General features: G+C 32.8%; 1 protein-coding gene across 1 annotated transcript in view; it reads right to left on the bottom strand.

Moving 5' to 3' along the window:
- Positions 1–276: 276 nt before the first annotated feature.
- Positions 277–26,165, bottom strand: part of LOC132752541 (uncharacterized) — a gene marked incomplete at its 3' end in the record, with an annotated part of 31,656 nt that continues 5,767 nt past the window's right edge. The window contains 5 exon segments of the mRNA XM_060742872.1: positions 277–339; positions 894–972; positions 1,413–1,456; positions 3,084–3,208; positions 21,491–23,506. Of these exon segments, the coding sequence (XP_060598855.1) occupies positions 277–339; positions 894–972; positions 1,413–1,456; positions 3,084–3,208; positions 21,491–23,480 (2,301 nt within the window).

Raw genomic sequence — 26,165 nt, forward strand, 5'->3', positions numbered from 1 at the left:
TTTTCATCACCAAATTCATTATGAATGCCTTTTCACAAGCAAGTAACCTAAAAGCATGGTTTCTACTTGATTAAAAGAAACGGATGATTAGACTAGAAGTGTTCACATCAACATATTAAGCCACACACATTGATCATCACCATAAGCTTCTGTGTATTGTGCTATTAGTATTTATCTATATATACAGTTTTTATATAAATATCACATCATTATGACAAATAAGGAAATTGTTTGAAACAATGAATGAAGCATTAGTATTTAAGAATGTAAGTATACCTTGACATCCATTTCAACATTGGTCATACATGACAATGGCACTATCCTCTTCGATACTTGATCCTGAAAGTGTATACAATCATAGAAATAAATCCGGTTAGCCCAATAGGTACAGCATTGGACTGTGATTGAGTGACCCAGGTTTGATTCCTGAATGGTGCAAGTCACTTTGCAAGAGCTTCTTCAGATGTTAATGCATGAAAATAAGTGCATAAGCACTATTGTTGCATTAAAATATATATGTGATTGGATAACTCTACTTTCTGTTACTTGTTTTTCATATTAAGAGACTGGTTTAGCTAACTTTTCAGATGTTAGTGCCATATGTTTTTATAATAAAACTACCAAGCCCATCTTTGCAGTAAGCTATTTTTACACAGCGCTCTAAGTCATGCATATTAAAAAAAATATGCTACTTAGGTGATTGCTGGTGTGAATGTATCTGTTAATTCATGTTTTGTTCTCCATAAATGTATACCTATGTGAAAATTTTAAGCAAAGTATATAGATTCTGACAACACTGTATGACAGTACATACTGCAAGGCAAGTTGTTACTGCTGCTCTGACTGGAAAGTTTGATATATAATATAATGTATAGAAACATAGAGAAACCAACCTTAGCATTGCAGTAGTATCTCAGGGATTTACCATCAAATATAACCCATCTTTTCCTCCAGCCACGATTCTGTTTTACTCTGAAATATAATAATTACTTATTTATATAACCAACAAAAACTAAATAACTACACATTATCTGGGAAAATATTGCATTAAACGTTTATCTGTACATGCCATTATAAACCAACAATAAAATCTAAATGACTATAAAAACAATCAGAACTAAGAACTGCTATTGAATTTTTAATTTTCAGCGGCTAAAATTTAAAAAGATATGTTGATAATGAATGACAAATAATTTATATGCATGTCTGGTTATTAATCTTCAATACATTATTTTAGGTGAACTGACCTAAGCTTGAAATAATATATTCATATGAGAACAGGGCATGAATGAGGTAAATATTACAACAACATATGAGCCGCATCACGACAAAACCAACATAGTGCGTTTGCGATCAGCATGGATCCAGACCAACCTGCGCATCCTGATCAGACTGCGCACATATAGACTTACCCTCCTTGTTTATACAAATAGCCACTTCTCTCCTTTCTTCTTGGCTGCAATAAATCAAACATGTACATGTCTATATATAAATGAAGAATAACAGGAAAAAAATTCACAGATCTATTAGACTAACAGACATTATCACATTGGTTAACGTTGTCTGGACGTCAGATTTAAATCAGCAAATAACAGACAGGAATATAGTCACAAAACCAGGTTTTCTGCCAATTATTCCATAAAGTGAGAAAAAAACAACAAAGGCCATAACTCTGCAAAAACTGATCAAATCACAAATCCCTGATAATATTCACAAGGGCACTAGCTAGCTTTGTGACATTATTATTGAAAAGTTTGGATGAAATTCCTTGGGAAATGTAGTACATAAAAATTATAGTTCCATTTATGACTGTATGTCCAGCCCCCAGACTTACACATATAATATAATCTTATAACAGTTTTTATTTCTCTATGCAAAAATCTGGTAAAAATGTTATCACCCAATTATTAAGAAAATGTATTTAAAACAAACAAAAAAATTATTATACTGTTAACTGACAGCCAAATGAATTGGGATTTTATAGTGGTGTTTTTTTTTTCTGTAAAGATATAACAAATCTTAACACTGAAATGGATAAGTATCTTATTTGTATCATGCTGAAGCATAAATTATAAAAAATTACAGTTAATCAAGCAATATTTTTATGCCTACATCATCAATATCATCAGAATGGTTCTACATGTTCATTTTCACAATGTTTACAATTTACATAATTATGTTTTGAATTGTTTACTTCCTTAATCACTCTCTTTCCGAAAGGCGTACATGTTAATGACATGGCTTGTTGGGTGTTCAGTCATCCTAACACTGTAAAGGTCATAATATTATGGAAAGATTTAATCAATAATCTTAAAGTCAAACAGGGGGCTTAACTGAGAAAAAATGATCAAGTTACCTGCTCATAAAAATGCATTCAAATTTAAAAACTGAACATGTATATATCTAATGTTCATAGAAGATTCCTAGACCAGTAATTTGCAAAGAATACGCAAAACTCAAATTTTAATATTCCAATCAAACATTTGTTCTTTTTTTATATTAAAAATTATAGACAACAATTAACATTAACATACAACAAAATCAGCAATATAAAATATTTTTGTTTATATTCATACACAAAGCTTAACCATGTGACCAGTAATAATGACTATGACAGGAGATAGCTAAGTTTACACAACATGACTTTATCTATATAAGCACATATTATTGACAATATAGTAGGATAAAATCAACTGGTGACCTTTCTGCTGTTAATTTGTCAGATTTAAATCATATGCATATACATGCACAGTGCTATAACTGTAGTGCAGGTATCAGTTACCCGAACTCCAGAGCATGCCCATTGATCGGCTCACTTTTTCTTTGGTTTACATATTTGTGACAACAAACAAAGAGACAGCGATAGAAATATCATATTCAGATGCTCGTTCATTGGTAACTTTTTTTCTGGGGTTTCATATAAATATGACAACAGGGAAGTGTTATTATGTTTGCCTATGATACAAAAGAGAAAGAACATCAAAACACTCTGCAATCTGACTTATACTTGAGGGTATGCTCCCTTGTACAAATCAGATAGCCTCGTATTTTGATGATGTTTCTATTTAACTTATCATACTTACAGATAATGCAGTTGTGGGAAGTATCTCTACTTGAGTCATTGTACCAGAACTAGTGTCCTCATCATTATGATCACCACCATCAATTAAATCATCTAAACTACCATTACTGCTTGAATCACCATCATCTGAAATAAACAACATTACTGCTAGAATGATAGAATCACAATCATCTTAAATAGACAACAATAACAACATTACTTCTAGAATCACGATCATCTTAAATGGACAACAACAACATTACTTCTAGAATCACGATCATCTTAAATGGACAACAACAACATTACTTCTAGAATCACGATCATCTTAAATAGACAACAACATTACTGCTAGAATGATAGAAACACCATCATCTGAAAAAATGACAATAACAGCTACTTCTAGAATAACAATCTTTTGAAATAAACAACAACATTACTGTTTAGAATGATAGAATCACAATCATCTGGAAAGCAACAACAATAATATAACTGCCAGAATCACAATCATCAGAAATAAACAACAGCAATCACAACTATTTTTACATACAACAACCCTCACCTGAAATAATTGAAATCTGCAATCATCTTAACTTCATAAATCAAAATTGTTTGAAATAAACAACAACTTAAACACCACTGCCTGAATCAATTCTAGCAGTTAAAGCAATAAATTAAAGTCACATTTTTTATATTTCTGACTCCAATGTGAATTGCTTTTTTAGAAACCTTATACCAATAAGTTAAATGTGCATTTTAACTAGACCCTATACTTAATTTTATAGCATTTCCTAAGAAAATTAGAAAATGAAATACTTGTTTATCAAACTGGTGCAGATCCAGGGAGTTTTATCAGAGGGGGGGAAGGGTATGGGGGATTGCGTCATAAAAGTTTGGTATAAAGTAATGCATATTCCTGATGGGGGCTTTTGCATTTTATTATTTCTCCGATGGGTAATGGTCACAAGTAATTTTCTCCTTAAATTTACACATAAAATAACATATCCTTGTAACTACCATTCTTTTATTGCTTTGTGTGTGAAATGTCTCTTTATCTGGAAAGAAACACTTAGATATTCATCCAGTTTGTTACTCATGATAAAAAAATTAAGAGCAAACTTTATTCAAATCAATATTGGGACAATGTAAATTGATATCTCTAACATGTATAAAAGTTTAATGTTATAATGTATAATGATCAATACTGCTGAAACAGGAAGAAAATTTATTTGATATTAGAAACTAAATTATAATATTGTAAAATCATGCTTAATAATGATAATTTAATTATGTACTGATTCGTACCCGGAACACAACACCTCACATTATTAAGTATGAATCAATCTATACAAAAAGAGAAAACTCCTAAATGTACTTGTTTATTTTATCTCATGAGTAAAATATTTCTTCAGATTCAAGAAAATTAAAAAAAAAAGATGATGAAAAGTAATTCTTTATTGACAGCTTAAAATAAAAGAATTAATAATGCCCCTTACCTAAGGGAAGTTTTCCATGAAACACACAATAGTAGGTATGGATCTCAGGTCTTTTTATACAAAACCTTCATAAATGCAAGTTTTGAACATGCAACAATAAATTCACTATAGAAACATAATGAGATAACTTTTACGTACTTGTAAAACAGAAATATATTTGTGCAGTTCTGTTATCAATGAAAATAAGTACATAAAGGGAGATAATTAAAAAGATTATTTAAGATGGGTTTATGAATTTTTGTAAGGCACTCCCTCTCAATATCATCTATCATATTTCAAGTTTCAGTGGAATCTCTCTGATACTTTCAGATTTATTCTCTTGCCAAGGAAAATACAGACCATGTTTAGATTTGGCCCCAAAGTGTGACCTTGACCTTGGCAGGATCTCGGATAATTGCAAATGATGACACATTGTATTAATATGATGAATATTTTATGCAAACTTATTTCAAAATGTTAAAAAGTCATGGTATACCCTTTGCAGACAATGTTGACATTTTGTTCACAAACTTTGACCTTGACCTTCCATATAGGAGTCTGATTGTTTCGCATGACATCTTGTCTTAATATGATGAACATTTTTGCCAAGTTATTCCAAAATCCCTTGATTTTTATGCCAGAGTTATGGACTGGACATGAAATGAGAATATGGATGTTCTAATGAGACAGTACTTCTGCACTACTCCATTCTCTCTAGCATTCCTTTTAGCCACACAAAGGCAAATAGCTACATAAAAACTTACAGAATGAATGATATCAAAGGGAAACAACCATTACCTACTTTTCCTGTAGCCATGTAAGTATTCAAATGTTTGCTAGGACAGAGAGACAGGTGGGCGGACAGACCAATCAAGCCCATTTCTATATCCCCTTTTTTCACCGAAAAGGCGGAGGACAAGAATTAAGCACCTTAACTGTTACACAGCTTAATATATATAATGAACCTGCCCTACTTTCAATTTGGAAAATGTGGAAAATAAGCTGTGATCAGTACAATATTGTTTACACTACAAGGATGTGCAGATTGTCCTGTCTCTATCATGGAGACAATCACAAGTAAATCATGTCTGCCAGCACTTGTAAAGGTAAATAGCCTATCTATTCTTCCTGTTTAATTGTCATGTGATTATAAAACATGTCTTAATGGTACAATAAACTGTTGTTTCTTTCTAAAAATAGTAACAATATGATGTAAACTATCCATTGTGCATTACTTACAAAACATGTAAATAACAATTGAGAACTTGAAATAAATAATCTTATCATCAGTGCTTCTTCTCAGATTTCAATGTGGCAAAAAAACAGGAAGATACAAGTATATCCTAGTTGTAATTGAAAGATAACATGTATATCTTACTTATTATATAATTATATGGCTTGAACTTACATTATAACATGTAATAGGCTTAGAACAAAAAATGTATCATAAAAGAGTTGTAGCCCCTGATTGAATTGTTTAAGTTATATAATAAAGTATTCGGAATTGTAAGACATTTGCAAAGGCACTTTGCTGAAGTTTAAGTGGTGGTTGATACACCAAAATAGAAAACAGACCTTTCCCCTCAGCCATTTTGCCAGTTTCTTCAAATGAATCATCCAAAGTCCTTGGCAGAACTCAAACCCACAGCTGTGAGAGGCAGCAATCTTTCACCACTCAGCCACAAAGACCCCTTAGATTATTTACTGCAGGCTAACATTTTGAGTGTAATAAAAGCCAACATGACATAAAGTCATCGATTATTGAACATAAATCAATCACTGTGGACAATATACAAACTTACAGACATGTTACTATCCTAACCTTCTGTTTTTTTTATAATTATTTGGGGTGTTTTATATGTTATTATGTTATTTTTACTTCTATTTTTATTCCATTAATTTATGAGCTTAAGAACTCATAAAAATGATCTATTTTTTTTAAACCTCCAATTCCCTTCTGCCCCACACCTGGGCACTTACCTAAACAATAAGCAATAAAAGGTTAAAGGTCAAAATGGAGATTCTTTATCCTTGACCTACTTCTATTGCCACTATGGCTCAATCAAACCGACCCTGAAACATTTTCAATTTTCAAATTTTGCCATATTGGGGTTTCTTTAGGGATTCTGATTTTCTCTATTTTACAGGAACCTTAGACTTCACGTTGACAAATTGTGTTATTTTGTGCACCCCTCTTAAAGCTAGATTCTAACCCAGAACAAAAAAATCTCAAAGTCTAGCTTTGCCATGACAAAATCTTTTGACTAACAAGAGCCTGTGAGAGGTGCTTCAGATCATTTTTAATTACTTTAAGTTCAATACAATTAAATAACATAACAATTATTAACCTAGAATACCACAAATTGGTTAGACAGTGGTCTATAGCTAGCTATTAGAAGAAATAACACTTGTATGTATTATATACTATTTCAAGAGAAAGCAATATGTCAAAAGTACTTCAAGGGGGTTATAAAATACATCATTCATAAATCATTATCAAACAGTTTAATCAATAAAATAATATACTTAGAGCATATCTATATGCTAAAATAATCTTTACCTCTAGCATAACTTCCTGTCCCCGAATCATCATCGGAATCATAGCAATCTATATTTCTATGTGTGTTACCTGACCTGTTGGATTTTTCAGATTTCCTTTGTAATTCAAACACATTTTCATACATAGGATCTTCCATATTTAAACTGTTGTAACTCACAAGATTCTCATAAATCACAAAATGGTCAATCTCATCAGTTATTCCATCACTCTTCCCTTTTTTTATGATTTGAAACAAATCAGATCATTGCCTCCTCAGTTGGAAATTTTAGAATACCGGTAGATAATTTAAAAAAAAAAAAATTAAATCATGCTATAAAAACTTTAAAGCACACTTAAAAAAAAAACTTTCAGAATTTTTTCAAACATTTCAGTCCTATGAACACTTTCCTGTATGTAAAAAATAATCCAACTGCTAAAATACAAGTGTAGTAATGACCTCAAAACAAACAAAAACGTATTGGTCTTATCAATTTGTTTAAGATACAATACAAATCAAATTAACTTTTATCTATAAACTTCCCTGATTGAAATGCTTTATCAGTTTTACTTACATCTTATCTATATACACAGAATGCAGGGTCATTGTTCGTTAATAATAATATAATGTGACATGTTGAATATAACAATATATGTGTGACATGTTTATGATATACCATATGATAATTCAATATCTAGCAAAGTACACATTTGATCTTCATCCTACCAATAACATGTTGTTTCCTAATATCACCTTGTTAAATCCTGACCACAAGTATCATAGTAACTTGCTTCTTTCCTTATAACCTTCACCTTATAATCTCTAGACCAGGAAATGTATGTTGATGTTTACTTGTGAGCTGATTAACCTAAGATATGTAAACAATTCTTCACCTTGCCTAAGTAATATGGTATCTTTTTTAATTCCATAACCTTGACAGGGCATTTTTTTGCCATGCAAAGGGGGATGATCATCATGGGCCCCTCCACAATTTAAAATTCTGGGGGGAGAGAGGGGGGTCACAAAGGTGAGAAAAAAAGAAAGAAAGTTTTATTGTTTACGTTCATTTTTTTGATAAACTTGACTTTAATATGATTATAAAATCAAAAATATTTTGTTAATCGAGTTGATGTAAACTTCTTCAAGGTTACTGATTTCCTGTTTGAAAGTCATGTCACGAAATGGTAGGTATAATACTAAACAATTCTCTACTCATAATAAATAGCAGATCTTAACATAAAAAAACAAAAATTAAAATTGTCTTTTTTCACAATTTACTGGAAACTACTTTTCACAAAATAAATAGGACCGAGACCCTTCACAATGTTGGTAAAAAAATGCCATGAGACTTGACCTTATAAATTTTTGATCAGGGACCATTCATTATCTCCCTTGTTTCATCTTGACCTGAAATACGACCACAAGTCCTGGCATAGTAATATAATCATATACAACTAGTATCCACATTATCTTTTACTAGTTATACCTTAAATTGACAGGAAAAGTTTATTGCCTATTTCCTAATGATAATTACTATATTCAATAACCTTCTTATATCCGCCAAGAATGTAAACTATCATTGTCTTTTCATTCACTCAGAAAAGGCAAAGCAAATTGTTTTTGCTGATTGCTTGGCCTCCTGCTGGAGTCTTACCATAACATTTCAACCTTGTTTTCTGGTGACAAGTTTTCACCATTTCAATTAAATGCAACACAAAAACATTGTAATTATTGTTTTTGTTAGGACACTCTCCCTCAAATTTCTTTCCATTCAAGATGCATATGGTGCATTCAATATGAGTATATTTCATAGAAATGAAGCCAACATGGTGTGGAGTGGTGAAATATTCAATTTAAAATGGAATTTAGAACTAATGTTACTTTCGATGCACACCATCCAATCAAAAACTAAGTCACAGTCAATGTGAGTTAGGGAATACAACAATTTGAATAAGGATGCAGGATTTACATTTTAGATGTGCCAACAAAAACAACTGATCTAGGAGGATGTTTCAATCTACAGGTTGAAAATACAACAGCTTCTAACAGCATTTTAACCGAAGACATGGATGCCAATCTGTTAAATCTGAAAACCCTAAGGATGTATTTGACTGCCTGACTGTTCTTGTGTGATCAGCTGACTGAGGTTTGCTATTTGTTCAGCTTAAACATCTCAAATACATAACTTTAATAAGTGTGCTTCACTGATGGAAATTTGTCACTGGCAAAAAATATGAAACTATATATCTATCTTTATATACAATTGATAAATCTTAACCAGGAAGATTTGATAGCTCTTGATGTGTTCTTGAATAAACGTTTTAACTAACTGTTTTTCGAAACATCACAAATAATTCATTTATACATAGTTACTTAACAAACGTGACTTGAAATTTATATTGGCCATTTAACTTTATATTAATAATACATTATCTGATCACATTAACATTATTTATTTTTAATTTACTGAAATGACATAATAATATTATTTATTTATAAATGTTAAAAGCTAAATATTTATAATGATATTTAATCAGTACATTCTGAATTTCCCATCTGAGGCAGAGACCTTGACCTTCTATAGGTATTTCTACACCTTGAGTCAACATCTTGCAAACTTTCATATTCTTGTAAATCCACATGGTCAACTTGAGGTAGTGACCTTGACCTTCGATGTGACCTACTTTTGTCAATGTGAATCAAACTTGGCAGCTTTTTTAAATTAAAATGTTCAGAAATAAATGTGTTCCTCTCAAAGTGAGCATCATCTAGAATCAATGTTATGGTTTTATTCCTCACTTTAGTCCTGGAAACATTTTCAATGAAAACTGATATTCTGCCTACATTAGAACGTACAGTCTGCAGTGCCTTACTTAACATCCTTTTTTGATCCATTTTTTATAAAACTTTATGAAGTAACTTAACACAAAAGTGTTGTTTTATCCGTTTGTTTAAATCACTTTTTAAATCAATAAAACATCAGTAATGTACAAATGTCAATATTTCATCTATTTAAAGTTTCTTTATCAATAAAAACATTTGAAAATAACATCTCTTTGTCTGTTAATCTCACTATATCTCTATAAAATATCCCAGCTAACTCACATAAATTCAGTATTACACATGAGCAAACACTATAATACAAGTAATTCCCCCAAAAAAATGATAATAAACATTGAGTGGGAAAATCAAAATTGGTAGAATCCACTCAGGTTAAAATATTTTGGCCTAAATTATCAGTTTCTTGTCATGGTATTCTCTGATAATATTTTCAATTAATTTGATTCATTTTGAAAATTTAAAAGTTGGTAAATATACTTGGCCGGATTAGTTAAATGCGTGTTTATATACAGTTTATTTGTACAACCATTTATAAACTCTTTAATATGTGCCTTTTTTTACCAATTCATCTAAGATTGAGATACAAATGTAAGTTTACAGTTGGTAATCTCAAAGAAATGACAAGAATTTTATTAGCATTATTAACAGCTCTTTACAACTTGAATTTTATAATAATGCAGAACGCTGGGTTTGTATGTGTTTTCTATATTAAGGGTTCGTATGAGTGTGTTTTCTATATCAAAAGTCACTGTTTTATACCAACATGCAATGCTGTTTAATGTATTCTTTGTTTTACATGTCTTCAAGGCAAAACATTGTTATACTGTAAACTACAGTATATACATATGAATTTCTATTACTAAACATTTTATCACTCAACTTTTTGTACCATAAATTTACTTAACATAGGTGTTCAACTTTAAGAGAAAACTGTTTGCAAATTGTTTGCAGAGCAAACATTGAATAAAGAATAACAATTTGATACAAGTTTAATTTATCTGTACCTGCATAAATAAAAAAAGAATATAATAACCTAGATGTGTATTGCAACTTTATCAACACTATTTAACTAGTGTTGTAGTTTTAGCAAGGCACCTGGTTAAGGTTTGATTTAATGATTGAGTTTGTATGAGAATTGAGACCTCAATTGTTGTCATTATTTATTACTATAAATCTGTTGGGCTAGACTGTGTATCAGTCTGGGAGATTTTAGTATGGTAACTCTGTCAACAGGTACCTGCATAAATTAATGGACAGGAGGCCTGCAATTGTTGTGTTTAGGGAACTCAATCATTGGTTACCATCATAAATATTCCAGGAATCAGTCCGTTTGTTTATGGTACAGTTACTTGATCAACACTTGTCGTCATAAATATAGAAGGCTTAGATTTGTCAATTAACACTAAGGTAACCTCCAAATATGGAAAGTCAAGGTATTTCATATAAATACTGGGACAAGATTTTCTAGGGGCAGTCTAGATTGAAGATTGAAGAACAAGATTCAAAATGCAAGAGTAAGATTGTAAGAGCTAGAGTCAAGATTCAGGATTCGAGATTGAAGTTTCAAGAATGAGATCTTAAGAGTTAGATATAAAATTCTCAGTGACTTATCAACCATGTGTGAGGAAGAAAAACTCTGTAACTTTAAATATATATTGTAGATTAAAAATTTAGGACACTTTCAAATGAATAAATGGTGAAATGAAACGGAAAACAGTTATTGTTTATTTTATGCAAATATGTGAAATTATGGAAGTAGTAGAAATTATAAATTACAAGAGAGAAGAATTAATAACACTAGGCAAGAGCAGGGTCATTTTGTATAATTTAAATGTTTAATTCCTTATATCTAGTCATCAAAAAACAATAATACTGCTCATATACAATATAACATATTAGGTTAATTCAGTGTATGAAGTTATGTTGAATCATGTACTCTAGTTATGATAATGAAGACTACACATGCATTGTTTCATAAAAGGTTTACTTCCTGAAACAAAAAATGCACATTAATATAGCATGTGTATAGGTGTTTTATACTGTCTCCATTTCAATCTTAAACAATAATCTATACATTCAATATACAGCCAGACCTGAGGCTGTATGCATCAACTGACTGACTGCAAATCAGCAGGGTGAAATGTATCCATTTTTATACCCCCGCACAACAAAGTTGTAAGGGGGGTATACTGGAATCAGCTTGTCCGTCCGTCCGTCGGTTTTTTCTTGTCCGCCCAATAACTTAAGATTCCTTTGACCTACAGTCGTCATATTTGGCATGGAGATTAGTCATGATAAGTAGATGACCCCTATTGATTTTGAGGTCACTAGGTCAAAGGTCACAGGGGCCTTGACTTCAAAAAGCTTGTCCGCCCAATAACTTAAGATTCCTTTGACCTACAGTCGTCATATTTGGCATGGAGGTTAGTCATGATTAGTAGATGACCCCTATTGATTTTGAGGTCACTAGGTCAAAGGTCAAGGTCACAGGGGCCTTGACTTCAAAAAGCTTGTCCGCCCAAAACTTAAGATTCCTTTGACCTACAGTAGTCATATTTGGCATGGAGGTTAGTCATGATTAGTAGATGACCCCTATTGATTTTGAGGTCACTAGGTCAAAGGTCAAGGTCACAGGGGCCTTGACTTCAAAAAGCTTGTCCGCCCAATAACTTAAGATTCCTTTGACCTACAGTCGTCATATTTGGCATGGAGGTTAGTCATGATTAGTAGATGACCCCTATTGATTTTGAGGTCACCAGGTAAAAGGTCAAGGTCACAGGGGCCTTTACTTCAAAAAGCTTGTCCGCCCTATAACTTAAGATTCCTATGACCCACAGTCTTCATATTTGGAATGGAGGTTAGTCGTGATTAGTAGATGACCCCTATTGATTTTGTGGTCACCAGGTCAAAGGTCAAGGTCACAGGGGCCTTGACTTCAAAAAGCTTGTCCGCCCAATAACTTAAGATTCCTATGACCCACAGTCTTCATATTTGGAATGGAGGTTAGTCATGATTAGTAGATGACCCCTTTTGATTTTGAGGTCACTGGATCAAAGGTCAAGGTCATAGGGACTTTGACTTCAAAAAGTTTGTCCACCCATTAACTTAAGATTCCTTTGACCCACAGTCTTCAAATTTGGCATGGATGTTGATCATGACTATAAGGTGACCCCTATTGATTTTGAGGTCACTGGGTCAAAGTTCAAGGTCACAGGGACCTTGACAAAAAAAAAGGCTTTTCTTCTCAATTGCTAAAGAATGTCCTGTCTGCAATGTATTGATTTTGACATTTTCACATTTGAAGCATGTAGAATACATAACTTAGCAATGCACTGGCTTAGTAACCTCAGATTTGGCAGGGAGGTTGTCCTTGCGCTCTAAATGGCCACTGTTGATTCTGACAAAGTGGTATGCGGGGGTATTCACGCCAAGATAGTGGCAGTTCTAGTTTTATTTTGTTAAAATACTGTTTTCAATGTAACAAGAAACTCCACACTTTTTTAATTGGTTTATACAGAATTTATTTTACTTTGATTGTGTAGGAAGCTACAAGTGTAAAGTTTCTAACTCATTAGGAAACAACGTCTTGCCCCTGATGGGGTTTGAACCCATGCGGCTAGCGATCATTAGGTTACTAGTCCAACGTGTAAACCACTCGGCCATGTCGCCACTTTCTTAATTACATACTAATTAAGATATACCTGTACATTCTAAAGGTGAGTGGTAAAATAAATATATGAAACATGGAAACACAAGAAGCAAATATTATTTGTTCTATCCTAATAATTCATTAGATTTGGTAGGAAATGAGACAAACTGATTTTATGTCTGATTTAATTCAACATATACTTGACCCTGCTTCCTTAACCAAACATTATTGGTGTTGTTACCAAATTTTCCCCCACTTCTTTCATGAAAATGGACCTGGCCAGTCATGATTAATACACTATCCATTAAGTTTTGGAAAAAAAAACACTGTCCATTATCAAATTTGGGGATTTAGTTGAATTTCTCTGCCCGTCTGATCTGGCTTTATACTGTTGTTTCTCCTGTATACTGGAGATATTATGAACAACATTGGCACTCAAACTGTTATACTTAAGATATCATAAAACAACAGTTTACAATCAAGAATTAAATCAACTTATTCTTTTTATCTGCAGTAAAAAAGAACTTACATCAAAACTTATATCTTAATATGATAAATTATCACCAATTTAGAATCAAACTCAAGAACACTTAAATATGTGAGCAAAAAAATTGTTACGTCATAAGTGCTTTTTAGTTAACACTGTCAAAAGAAGTGCTTTTTAGTTAACACTGTCAAATTTCTTTATGTAAATAATTTAAATATACCACCTTGTAGCTTAAATTTATACTCATTTTACAAAGTAATATCATGCATGCATTTGCTACAGTTTTCCAGAAGTGATTATTATAAGCACCATTTAAAATCATCATCATCATCATCATCATCACCATCATCATCATCACCACCACCACCATCATCATCATCATCATCATCACCATCATCATCATCATCATCACCATCATCATCATCATCATCATTATGATAATCATCACCATCATCAGCATCACCACCACCACAATCATCATAATGATAATAATCATCACCATCATCAGCATCACCATCATCAGCATCATCATTACCATCATAATGATAATAATCACTACCATCATCTATCCCATTACCTGCCCTGCTAACAAGTAATTTTTATAGACAAAACAAAAAATGTTTACCTAAAAAATAGTCTGCGTTCCATGAATGAATTATTCCATTATCATACAGTATATCTGATGAGAACACTTGTTTTCTTAAATTCTCTCTTTTCTTTAACTCTAAAAATATCTCATAATGTAAATCACTCCCTATCAAATTAAAGTTATCACCATTCTCAGAAACACTTTCAGAAGGCTCTTCAGTGTCATCTAGAAGATTGAATTCACATTTTGACAGCTCCTCACTGCCCCAGATGAACATACATGTATCAGTTAAGTTTATTTTAATATTGCATATTTAAACATTCTGTTTATAAAATTTGGTTAATTGAAAAATTAAAGGTAAATGTTTATCACTTTAGGTTCCACCTTGTTAAGGATTTAACTCAAGAGTTATAGATGATTTTTGTTTGTAACTTTCACAATCATGTTCCAGGAATAACCCAAAAAGAGTTATAACTTACAGCATTTTACTCAGGGTTTTCATTTCTATCTGAGGCAACAGACTGATGTGCCAACGAAAACAACAAATTTGGCCAAGGGTCAAGGGGGATATTTTAATCTACAGTTTGAAAATACAACTGATTTTAAAAGCATTTCAACCAATGATATGGATTGCCAATCAATGGACTAATAATAAAAACCATTTCTAATTGTATTAATATATTGAGGAAAAAAAAACACTTTTTACATATGTATCTATTTTATGCTTATGTGACAAACTTTGTATAAGATAAACCAAAGCATTTTTTCATTAAAAATATCTATAATCATAAATATACTACTGACTATGTTCAAACTGTGGCAGTGAGCAAGATGTTCTAGTTGTTTGACTTCCTTTAACCTCTGACGACAAATCTAGACATGACCTTGGCCGTTTTTTAATGCTACCAGGATCAACACTGATCAACGTGGGTAACACTCTTGCGTTAAAAGGTTCCGAAACATAGATATTTTCACATTTGGTATGAACTTCAACAGTACACGTTTCAGCATTGTAAGTCACATGACTTTCAACTATTCCTAGGTCATGTGACTTTACCGCTCTCCTCAACTTTCGCCTCCTTTCCATTTTTTATGTTACATCAAATTTGTCAGTAAGTCTTCAAAATTCCACATTTTTTTTAAAACTCTTAATTGTCTGTTTCCACTAATATAATTTTAACCAAATTTAAAACAAACATAAACAAACAACAGCAGCTACGTGATACACCATACATCATGTATATAAGTTTCTTTAAACAAATTATATTCAAGTAAGATAATGATGTGAGAAAATTTCTATTTTGCCTCATCAGTACAATGAGCTTAATCATCAACAAAGCATCAGGAAATGCAAAAAGAACAAGATCAGCTGTTTTCAAAGAAATCCACATGTACGAAATTCCGGATCAAAATGAGTACCACATTTCAACATCTCACATTTTGAAAATAATGTTCAAAAACAGAAAACTTATAGGTTAAGGAAACTCATTGAGAATTATAAGGTGGACATATAGACAAGATCATTTCCTTAATTATCCAGTGTGTGTATAATTATTGTCATGTACATGTAGCAGGAACTTCAACCTTTATGGTCTACCTAGATAAACTTGTGTTATGGAATAATCTGGCCGTGTTATGGGCTAAACTTGCCGTGTAATGGACTAAACTGGCCATGTTATGGGCTACACTAGCAGTGCTATGGACTTCCGTTTTAACAGGAGAGTAATAATATTATGGCTACTCTATTGTTCTCTCTATTGTTCTTTTTAGCCACAAAAAAGAAAATAGCAACATAAAAGCATTATGGAATGAATGTCATCAAAGAGAAAGAACAGTTACCTATTGTCCCTCTCCTGTGAGTGCTTAACTGGCCATGTTATGGGCTACACTGACCATGTTATGGACTAAACTGGCCATGTTATGGGCTACACTTGCCGCCTAATGGACTAAACTGGCTGTGTTATGGGCTAAACTTGCTGTGTAATGGACTAAACTGGCCGTGTTATGGGCTACACTGGCCGTGTTATGGATTAAACTGGCCATGTTATGGACTAAACTGTCTGTGTTATGGACTAAACTGTCCATGTTATGGACAAAACTGGCTGTGTAATGGGCTAAACTGGCCCTGTTATGGACTAAACTGTCTGTGTTATGGATAAACTGGCCATGTTATGGACTAAACTGTGGGCTACACTCTGTGTTATGGACTAAACTGTCCATGTCGTGTTATGGACAAAACTGGCTGTTTATGGGCTAAAACTGGCCCTGTTTATGGACTAAACTGTCTGTGTTATGTGACTAAACTGGCCGTGTTATGGACTAAACTGGCTGTGTTATGGACTAAACTGGCCGTGTTATGGACTAAACTGTCCGTGTTATGGACTAAACTGGCCGTGTTATGGACAAAACTGGCTGTGTTATGGCTAAACTGGCTGTGTTACGACTAAACTGGCCGTGTTATGGACTAAACTGGCCGTGTTACGGACTAAACTGGCTGTGTTATGGACTAAACTGGCCGTGTTATGGGCTAAACTGGCTGTGTTACGGACTAAACTGGCTGTGTTATGGACTAAACTGGCTGTGTTACGGACTAAACTGGCCGTGTTATGGACTAAACTGGCTGTGTTATGGACAAAACTGGCCATGTTATGGACTAAACTGGCTTTGTTATGGACTAAACTGGCAATGTTATGGACAAACTGGCCATGTTATGGACAAAACTGCCCATGTTATGGACTAAACTGGCTGTGTTATGGATTAAACTGGTCATGTTATGGACTAAACTGTCCGTGTTATGGACAAAACTGGCTGTGTTATGGACTAAACTGGCTGTGTTACAGACTAAACTGGCTGTGTTACGGACTAAACTGGCCATGTTATGGACTAAACTGGCTATGTTACCGACTAAACTGGCTGTGTTATGGACTAAACTGTCCGTGTTATGGACAAAACAGGCCATGTTATGGACTAAATTGGCTGTGTAACGGACTAAACTGGTGTGCATTATGGACTAAACTGGTTGCATTATGGACTAAACTGGCTGTGTTATGGACTAAACTGGCTGTGTTATGGACTAAACTGGCTGTGTTATGGACTAAACTGGCCGTGTTATGGACAAAACTGGCCATGTTATGGACTTAACTGGCTGTGTTATGGACTAAACTGGCCATGTTACGGGCTAAACTTGCCGTGTTATGGACTAAACTGGCCGTGTTATGGACTAAACTGGCTGTGTTATGGACTAAACTGGCTGCGTTTTAGGCTAAACTGGCTGTGTTATGGACTAAACTGGCTGTGTTATGGACTAAACTGGCTGAGTTATGGGCTAAACTGGCTGTGTTATGAACTATGGAAAATGGTGTTACTAATGCTATCTGATCTTGGTCTGCACTGGTCATATAGGTAGAATCTGTTGCCACCAGTAGTCAAAGGGTAAATATAAAACTTGCAAAACATAACATGAATTGTTAAATTTCATAAAACTCTTCATATTTTTTAATAATTTAAAATTAATTCATCTTGATGCATATAGTTTTGTTTACCATGAAAACATAACATTGCACATGACTAACACTGAAGAGTTCCTTTTCACCAAATTTACATATATTTAATGGCATTACAACCATATAAGTGTGATTGGCATTGTAAAAAATAAACAAGGGCTGTCAATTTGACTGTTCTCTGAGTATCTGACAGTAAGAAAAGGGGCATAACTCTGTAAAAGGTAACTAAAAGTTATAGGACATGTGCCTACCATGTTAAATAATCACAGAGGACAAGTGTGTGAAGTTTCAACCCATTCCACTTTAGTGGTTTTGGAAAAATTTAACCAAAGTGTGATGGCCATGCTGACACTGAGGTGAGTACAATTATAGCCTTCCCTATTATTCAAACAGTCCAGCTAAAAATGTTAATATCATACAGTCATAGTGACTTTACAGATTATAATAACAGCAGAGTGATATAAACTTTTTTCTTGCATATCGTATCAGCGTTTCTGTTAGTTTTACCTATGCCTCAAATTTACCAATGCGATTTCATTGCTAGATGAGTCAAATGCTTTAAAATGACATCAATTTAACACATTTTATGAATGTACTGCACTAAATGGACATCATTTGGTACATAACAAAATGAAACAGTGTGTCAAGGATATTGTAAATTCACCATTCTGAATGAAATTCTTACACTATTGTAAGAAATAGTTATGGATAAAATGACATTAATTTCCTTGAAAAATTATTTCATTGAGGTTAACCGTTTTAAATTTGATAGAATATGAATGCAAAAATATCTGATGTATTTGCAGTTCAGATCAGAACCTCAACAGATATTATTACTGTAAACTATACAATTTGGTTTTTACTGGTTGTACAGGAAGAGAAATTTTGATACTAATGCTCCTTCACACTTAAAACACAAAGATTTGAAGAATCTTTGGAGATTTTGTGCCTAAAGCTAGAAACTTCAAACAAGAACACAACTGGCATGCTAGATATAAACTGATTTTCTTCAATTTATCATAGGGTAAACATTTGTGAAACACTTTATAATATTTACACTACATTTTGAATATAAAGATTATACCAAACACAGGTAGTTTCATTAAAGGTTTTTCTCTATCTTACAATAATTGTGAGGACGTCCAATCAGGAAGTTCTAAAATGTGAGGTGTTCACAAAATACCCAAATTATGCCCAGTTTATATAATCTTCATTAACAACCTTGAACATCTATCAATAACATTAATATTCTGTTACAGTGTTCAATAAAAGTCCTGATTTATACCTTGCATACAATGTTCATAACAGTCCTGTTGTATGTTCATCAACAACCCTGGTAACATTAAGTTACACTTGATGAAGATTCACAAGAAAAGTTAAAATAGGTATTATATAACATAATTTGAGCCGCGTCACGACAAAACCAACATAATGGGTTTGCGACCAGCGCAGTCTGATCAGGATCCATGCTGTTCGCTATCATTTTCTTGTAATAGAGTTGGTAAGCGAACAGCATGGATCCTGATCAGACTGTGCGGATGCGCAGGCTGGTCTGGATCCATGCTGGTCGCAAAATCACTATGTTGGCTTTGTCGTGACGCGGCTCATATTTAAGAGAAACATATGCATGATTAATTGCTTTCCTAGTCAGGTTATTTCTTTAATAAAGTGCAATTGTTTATAAGATTTAATCTATGAATTTCTTATACACATGAAATATCAAATATCAAATCAGTAAAATTTCATTAATGTACCCAGATTTTCTACCTACATGTAAATGAGCTTAACAACTTCAATGACTAATAACTTATTACCAGACTCTAAACTGATTAAAGTATTTTGATTAATCTATATAACTTAAACAATGATATATATTAAAAACTTTCCAAATCTTTAAGAGAACACAGATTAAACAACATTTAAGAGAGACAAAAGGTCTCCGTGTCAAATTCACATAATTGTCAGTGTTATGAAACAAGCTAACATGAGGAGTTCATGAATTCATTAGTAATTAATTTCCTACACAATTAGTTTCTGAATAAGTTACTTCCTTAAATAGTAACAGCTTCTCACACACTGTGCTACTGCAACACACAGTGCTACTGCATACCAATGTAATTGTAAGTGATTGATTGTTAATTGATTAATTGATTGACTGATGGATGGATTGATAGAGTGTGTTATGGAGTGATTGATTGATTGGTTGATTGATTGGTTGATTGATTGGTTGAGTGAGTGAGTGAGTGAGTGAGTGAGTGAGTGAGTGAGTGAGTGAGTGAGTGAGTGAGTGAGTGAGTGAGTGAGTGAGTGAGTGAGTGAGTGAGTGAGTGAGTGAGTGAGTGAGTGATGGATTGAGTGAGTGATGGAGTGAGTGATGGAGTGAGTGATGGAGTGTGAGTGAGTGAGTGAATGATGGAGCGAGTGAATGATGGAGTGAGTGAGGGAGCAAGTGAGTAAGACTATATCAACATCACATCAAACATACTGGCATAATGAAGTCACTCCCAGTAAAACTGCACCAACATCTCACTATACATGACAGAATAAAGCTGCTTCCAGTAACACTATACTAACATCACAGTAAACATAATGACATGAAAGGTACCCTCAGTAACACTATACCAAACACCAAACTAGATAAAATGATATAATAAAATCACTCCTAGTAACTCCTACCAACATCAGACATAGTATAAAGACATCAGTTGCTCCCAGTTACACTTAACCAACTTCTCATCTGACAACATGACACAGTAATGTTGCTCCGAGAAATACTAACATTATGACATAATGCTACCCTACTACATACTATATCAACACTAAACTAGATATGGCATAATGTCACTCTCAGTAACATACAGTGTATCACTCATATCACATTTAACATCATGACAAAATTTTGCTTCAAGTTACATTATACCAACACAACACTAGACATACAACATAAAATCCCTTGCAGTAACGCATTGCCTAAGACATAATGTCATTTGGTCTTTTCCAGTAACACTTTTTCCAATATCCCAATAGTCTTTGTAACTAGACATATATTATAATTCAAAAACTTATTTTCACTTTATACATTCAATTTCATGTTATTTTTTATAGTCTGTATGCTTTCATAAATAGATCTGATAAATCAGCTCATTACTTTATACATGATAATTATGGGAATCATTTGTCCGTCTCATTTTACACTGATTTTAACACATCAAATATTCTTAAGTAAGAAACAAATTAGCATATTGTCTATTACTAACATGTCCTGAAATATAGAAAAAAATATTTAAAACAATGGGATTTTTAACTCTTAAATGCAACATTAATCTAACTTGCAAAGAAAAGATTACTTACTTAAGTTCCCAGCAACTGAGTACATTCTATTTGATTCTGGTGAGGCATTGTAGGTCTTTGGTGCTGGAGGAACCTCACTGAGGCGGAACTGGCTGTTACTGCTCCCACTAGAGATAGACCTTGGTAGAGAGGTCAGGCTTGGTTTATGATTTTTCAATCCAAATGGATCAAAATCATCAGGATCCTTAGCAGCTTCATATATAGCACTTTCGTCATGAACAGCTTGAGTATTTGTGTTACAAGATGATGGTGGTAAATTCTCAGGTTCAAACCCATCACAATCAGGTTTAAACTGTCCAAATGGGTCTTCATATTTGAAAGGATCATCTGCACAGGATGCACGTGCATCTTGGTATATCAATGCAGATGAAAAGACTGGCACATCAGGTTCCATGTCACTATTGTGCCCAGGTAAAGTTGTTGATTCAGCACCCATTGGAAATTGCACGTTCTCATATGGTTTGAACATCTTTGGTGGAGTATAGTTGGATGGCCTTGGTGGTACAGGGGGCATGTTATGTCCTCCTGTACCTGCCAGGGGATCAAAGTCACATATCACATCTTTCATGTTAGTCATTGTTGGTGGCAATGGTGGTGGAGCAAACTGGGGTGGTGGCATATCAAATGATGCAGAATCTCTACCATATGATGATACCCTATTCTGTAACATTTGTGCAGCCAATCCATCTTTAGGTCTTGTTATAACAGATGAACTACTTTCTGTAACTAATGGAGAAAATTGCATCAAACTTGAAGCTTGGGTATTATCACTAGGTTTAGTCAATGTTTCTTCCAGTTTATTCTCCCATATAGGTTCATATATGCGATCATCATCACCTTCATTTTCAGCAGCAACACTTTTGCATAACTCAGGAGAATTTCTTGATGATGTTTCAGGTAATTCATGTTTTGTTTCATGGTTTATAATAGTTCTATCACTAACATGTTCAATGTCTTCAATTTTAACTTGGTACTTCTTAGACAAAGGATCAAAGTCAGCATTTTCATATTTTTCAGTTGTAACAAAAGAAGCACAAAGACTTGCTTCAGCAATTTCTTTTGCCTTTTCTCTAGCAGGAAGATCTTTTAATAAACTCTCCCCTGAACTGTCTATGTTTATATATAGGTCATCTTCTTCAGCTTCAGTTGAGTCATTGTGATCCTTCATATCTTTAATGTTGTCATCCCCACTATATCCTGGATCATTTAACTTGGTATTATGGTTAGATACGTTCTCTTTCACTGGAAAACTATACAACCCTGAAAACGAGGTGTCATCTGTTGATGTTTCTTCTACACAAACATCCTTTAATTTCACAGAATCATTACGATTTTGAACTTCGTGTTCATTTGAATGTGTTTCTGTAACATTGCTATTAAAAGTTAAGTTTCCAAACTTTAATTTGTTGTCTATGGATTTAGTTACTGTGTCCGGGGAAGGTTTTTGTTCATGAATATCTGACAGAGAAGGTTCAAGTGGTTTGACCTTTGGAGACACAAGGTTACGAGGAGCTGGTGTAGGTCTCTTTGTGGGCTTTGGTTTTTCTTCGTTTGGCATACATGCTTCATTTGGTGTTGAGGGTGGAGATTTTAAATGGCCAGATTTTTGTCGTGGTCTTGGCACAGGACGTGGAGAAACTTTTAGAGGATCTATTGCTGTGTTCATATCACTGTTACCTGAATTCTTCTGAAGAGGTAAACTATCAGGTGGTTTATGATCCTCATACAAGAAAGAGTCTCTCACTGATTTCTTTTTTGGCGGGAGATTAGGTAAAGTTGTCTCATTTTCAATCCAATTACTTTCATTTGGTAAATGTGTAAGAATTCGCCTTTGATGGCCTGGTAGTGTTACCCCAATGCTGGTTAAAGTTTGTTCATCAATGCCAGCAAATTGTTCGCGACTGATCAGACCTTCCTGTATAAAGTTTATATAATACTGAGGTAAATTGATACTTTCCAACCAGTACTGGAGAGAATGGTGTTCAGCCATTTACCTTTTCTTTAGCCCTCATCAATCTGAAATAAAGTTAAATACTGTTAGTTAAAAAGTAAAACTATAATCTCACACTTTATTTTTTTTATAAAAGCATTATATCAAGACACCAAAAAACAACAACAACAAAACAACTTAATAAATCAAAATATTCAAACTCACATATAGTATTCCATATAAGATTTACACTAACATATTCCTTTAATTTGTGTTGGTTGTAATATTTCACCGCTATTCAATGTATTCCACTTGTAATATTTTAAATCAAAATTATGTATACAAAAATAGCTTTAATCTCCAAGATTTGTGAATGTTACATCAAGGTAACCTATTTCATGAAAGAATTTAACAAATACTCTTATTATCACATCAGCAAATGTACAAATAATCTCAAAAACTATAATCTCCTTCAGACAAGTGTTAGTTTAAGCTTCCGGTTTTTATATTATCATTTATTCAGTACTAATTTAGTTCCCCTTTTTGAAGACATTAGTAAAATAATTACTCTGCTAAACAACTTAAAATTTAACTAAAATACATTATAATCCAGGAAGTGTTTCTTATGTAAATCTGCATGTTTTGCTTCATATTTCACAATCAAAGATAATTTTGTTGTCAAATATGTAAACGTGCATGTCTTGCTAGATATTTCAAATTAAACATGATATTGTTGGGTTTTTGTGCTGTATTTTTTATTCTCACAGACAAAGTGTAAAACAGCTGTAGCCTTTTCTTAATTTAAGAATTTATTTACAACTGATAAAACATGATTTACAATACTGACAAAGACAGTGCTGTCTTTATTTATTAATGGGAGATAAAAACAGACTCCTAGTGTATACAGAAACACAAAACTACACTGTGTGAGCCTGATAACAATTTTTTTTGTTATTAAATTTTTTTTTTGAAATCTTAAAGAGAATTTGTGCAAAAATAGGTGAACAAAGAATCAGACTCGTAAATTTCGAAGGCAGTAGTTTCTAGTTCAACTGGACAGTAATAAATTAACAGACAATCATCTTATTTCCTGAAAACGAAGTGACCTCATTTTAAATAAAAACATATATATGTTTCTATCCTATATAAACAGAATAAAATTACAAAACAACTGTATTAATTAAATGCAATAATTTTACTTGACTTTACTTTCTACTAATACATGTAACTTCAGAAGTGTTTTGGGCTTGTACAAACTTATTTGGGCAAGTAGATACTGGTAACCAGTAGACAGAATGGTTAATTGCATTTTTCTGACACTTAATTGCTTGACCTTAAAGATAAAACTTCTATTGCCAAACAATTTACAACCTTTATGTTTCAATATTGTACTAAGTTTGTAATGTTTATTAATATCAAATTATTTGTTATCTAAAATATTCATCAGTACGGTCTTTTGTCTTTTTTCACAATATTATTTCTTCTTGATTTAAATCTTCGATTCAGAATACATGTAGTTACAATGTATTTACAATATTTTATAGTCTATGGTCATGGTCTTGTGATGATGGTGGTGATAATGAGTACTGTTGATGAATGTACAAGTAACGGCAGTATTTGTTGGTAAGTTATTTAGTAGAAGGGAGATAATCTAATATATATAACAATGTACTGACATATGTAGTGGTGACTGGAGAAAGTAGTAAGTAGACCTTATTAAAACCTAATTATTAAAGGAAATGATGTCAATATGATCAAACAGGACATGCAATCCTGTATACATCATGGAAATTACATACAAACCTTAAGTTACTCCTCGTCACTTCTTAGAAGAAATATTTCTATCCTTCATAAAATGGTTAAAAATTGAGTTCAGTATGTTACAATAAATGACAAACAAAACAAATGACATAAATAATCATAATACATTATAATTATGTTCCCTGACAACAGGTAGTAAAAACATCTGAACATTGTTGAAATCTGTCTTAAAATCCTAATTCCTGCTATCTATTAGTCAGTTATTCTGTGTAGCACTGTGATGATGATGATGATTTAAAAATCGCTATATATTTTAAAAGTGTTTATACAGAAATAATAACTTGTCTAAAGTCTGTTATTAACTAGTATAGGACCTTCATGTTATTCTGCACAATCCAGCTGATTACAATTTCCTGCTCAGTTTTGTTATGTCAATTATTATTAATGAATAATTAAATATATTAGTTTTCAAGTAGTCATAATTTCTTTAACTTGATTAAAAAATAATGAAATTCATACCTGAAAAAAATACCTATATGTAACTTACTAAATTAGTTCAATTCACAATGTTCAAATGACTTACATATTAGTTTTATCACCCAAAATTAATTTTAATTTTATTGTATAATATAAGAACAATAGAAACTATTGTTTGATCCATGTTTTCTTCATCATGCTTTGCTCATATTTTTATTTTTTATCAAAATATTAAATCTGCACCTTTTTTACTGCTCTAGAGTGATAACTTGACATTTTGATAACATGAAAATTGATAACTTTAAACAAAGACATATTCCAACCTACAGTTTGTTCTGTATCTTTATTATCAGAAAACTGTTGGGTTTTTCAGCCTTTATCAGACATTTCAATCAAATTACTTGCCTTTGAAATCAGTACCATGATATAATTATACCAGTGTGCATGGCTGCCTGACCAGGCTCTATATTATTGGCTGACTTTATATTTTTGTCATGTTATCCCCCT

This window comes from Ruditapes philippinarum, unplaced genomic scaffold (genome assembly GCF_026571515.1).
Source record: "Ruditapes philippinarum isolate M1 unplaced genomic scaffold, ASM2657151v2 ctg2461_1_1_1_1, whole genome shotgun sequence".
Lineage (NCBI taxonomy): Eukaryota > Metazoa > Mollusca > Bivalvia > Venerida > Veneridae > Ruditapes > Ruditapes philippinarum.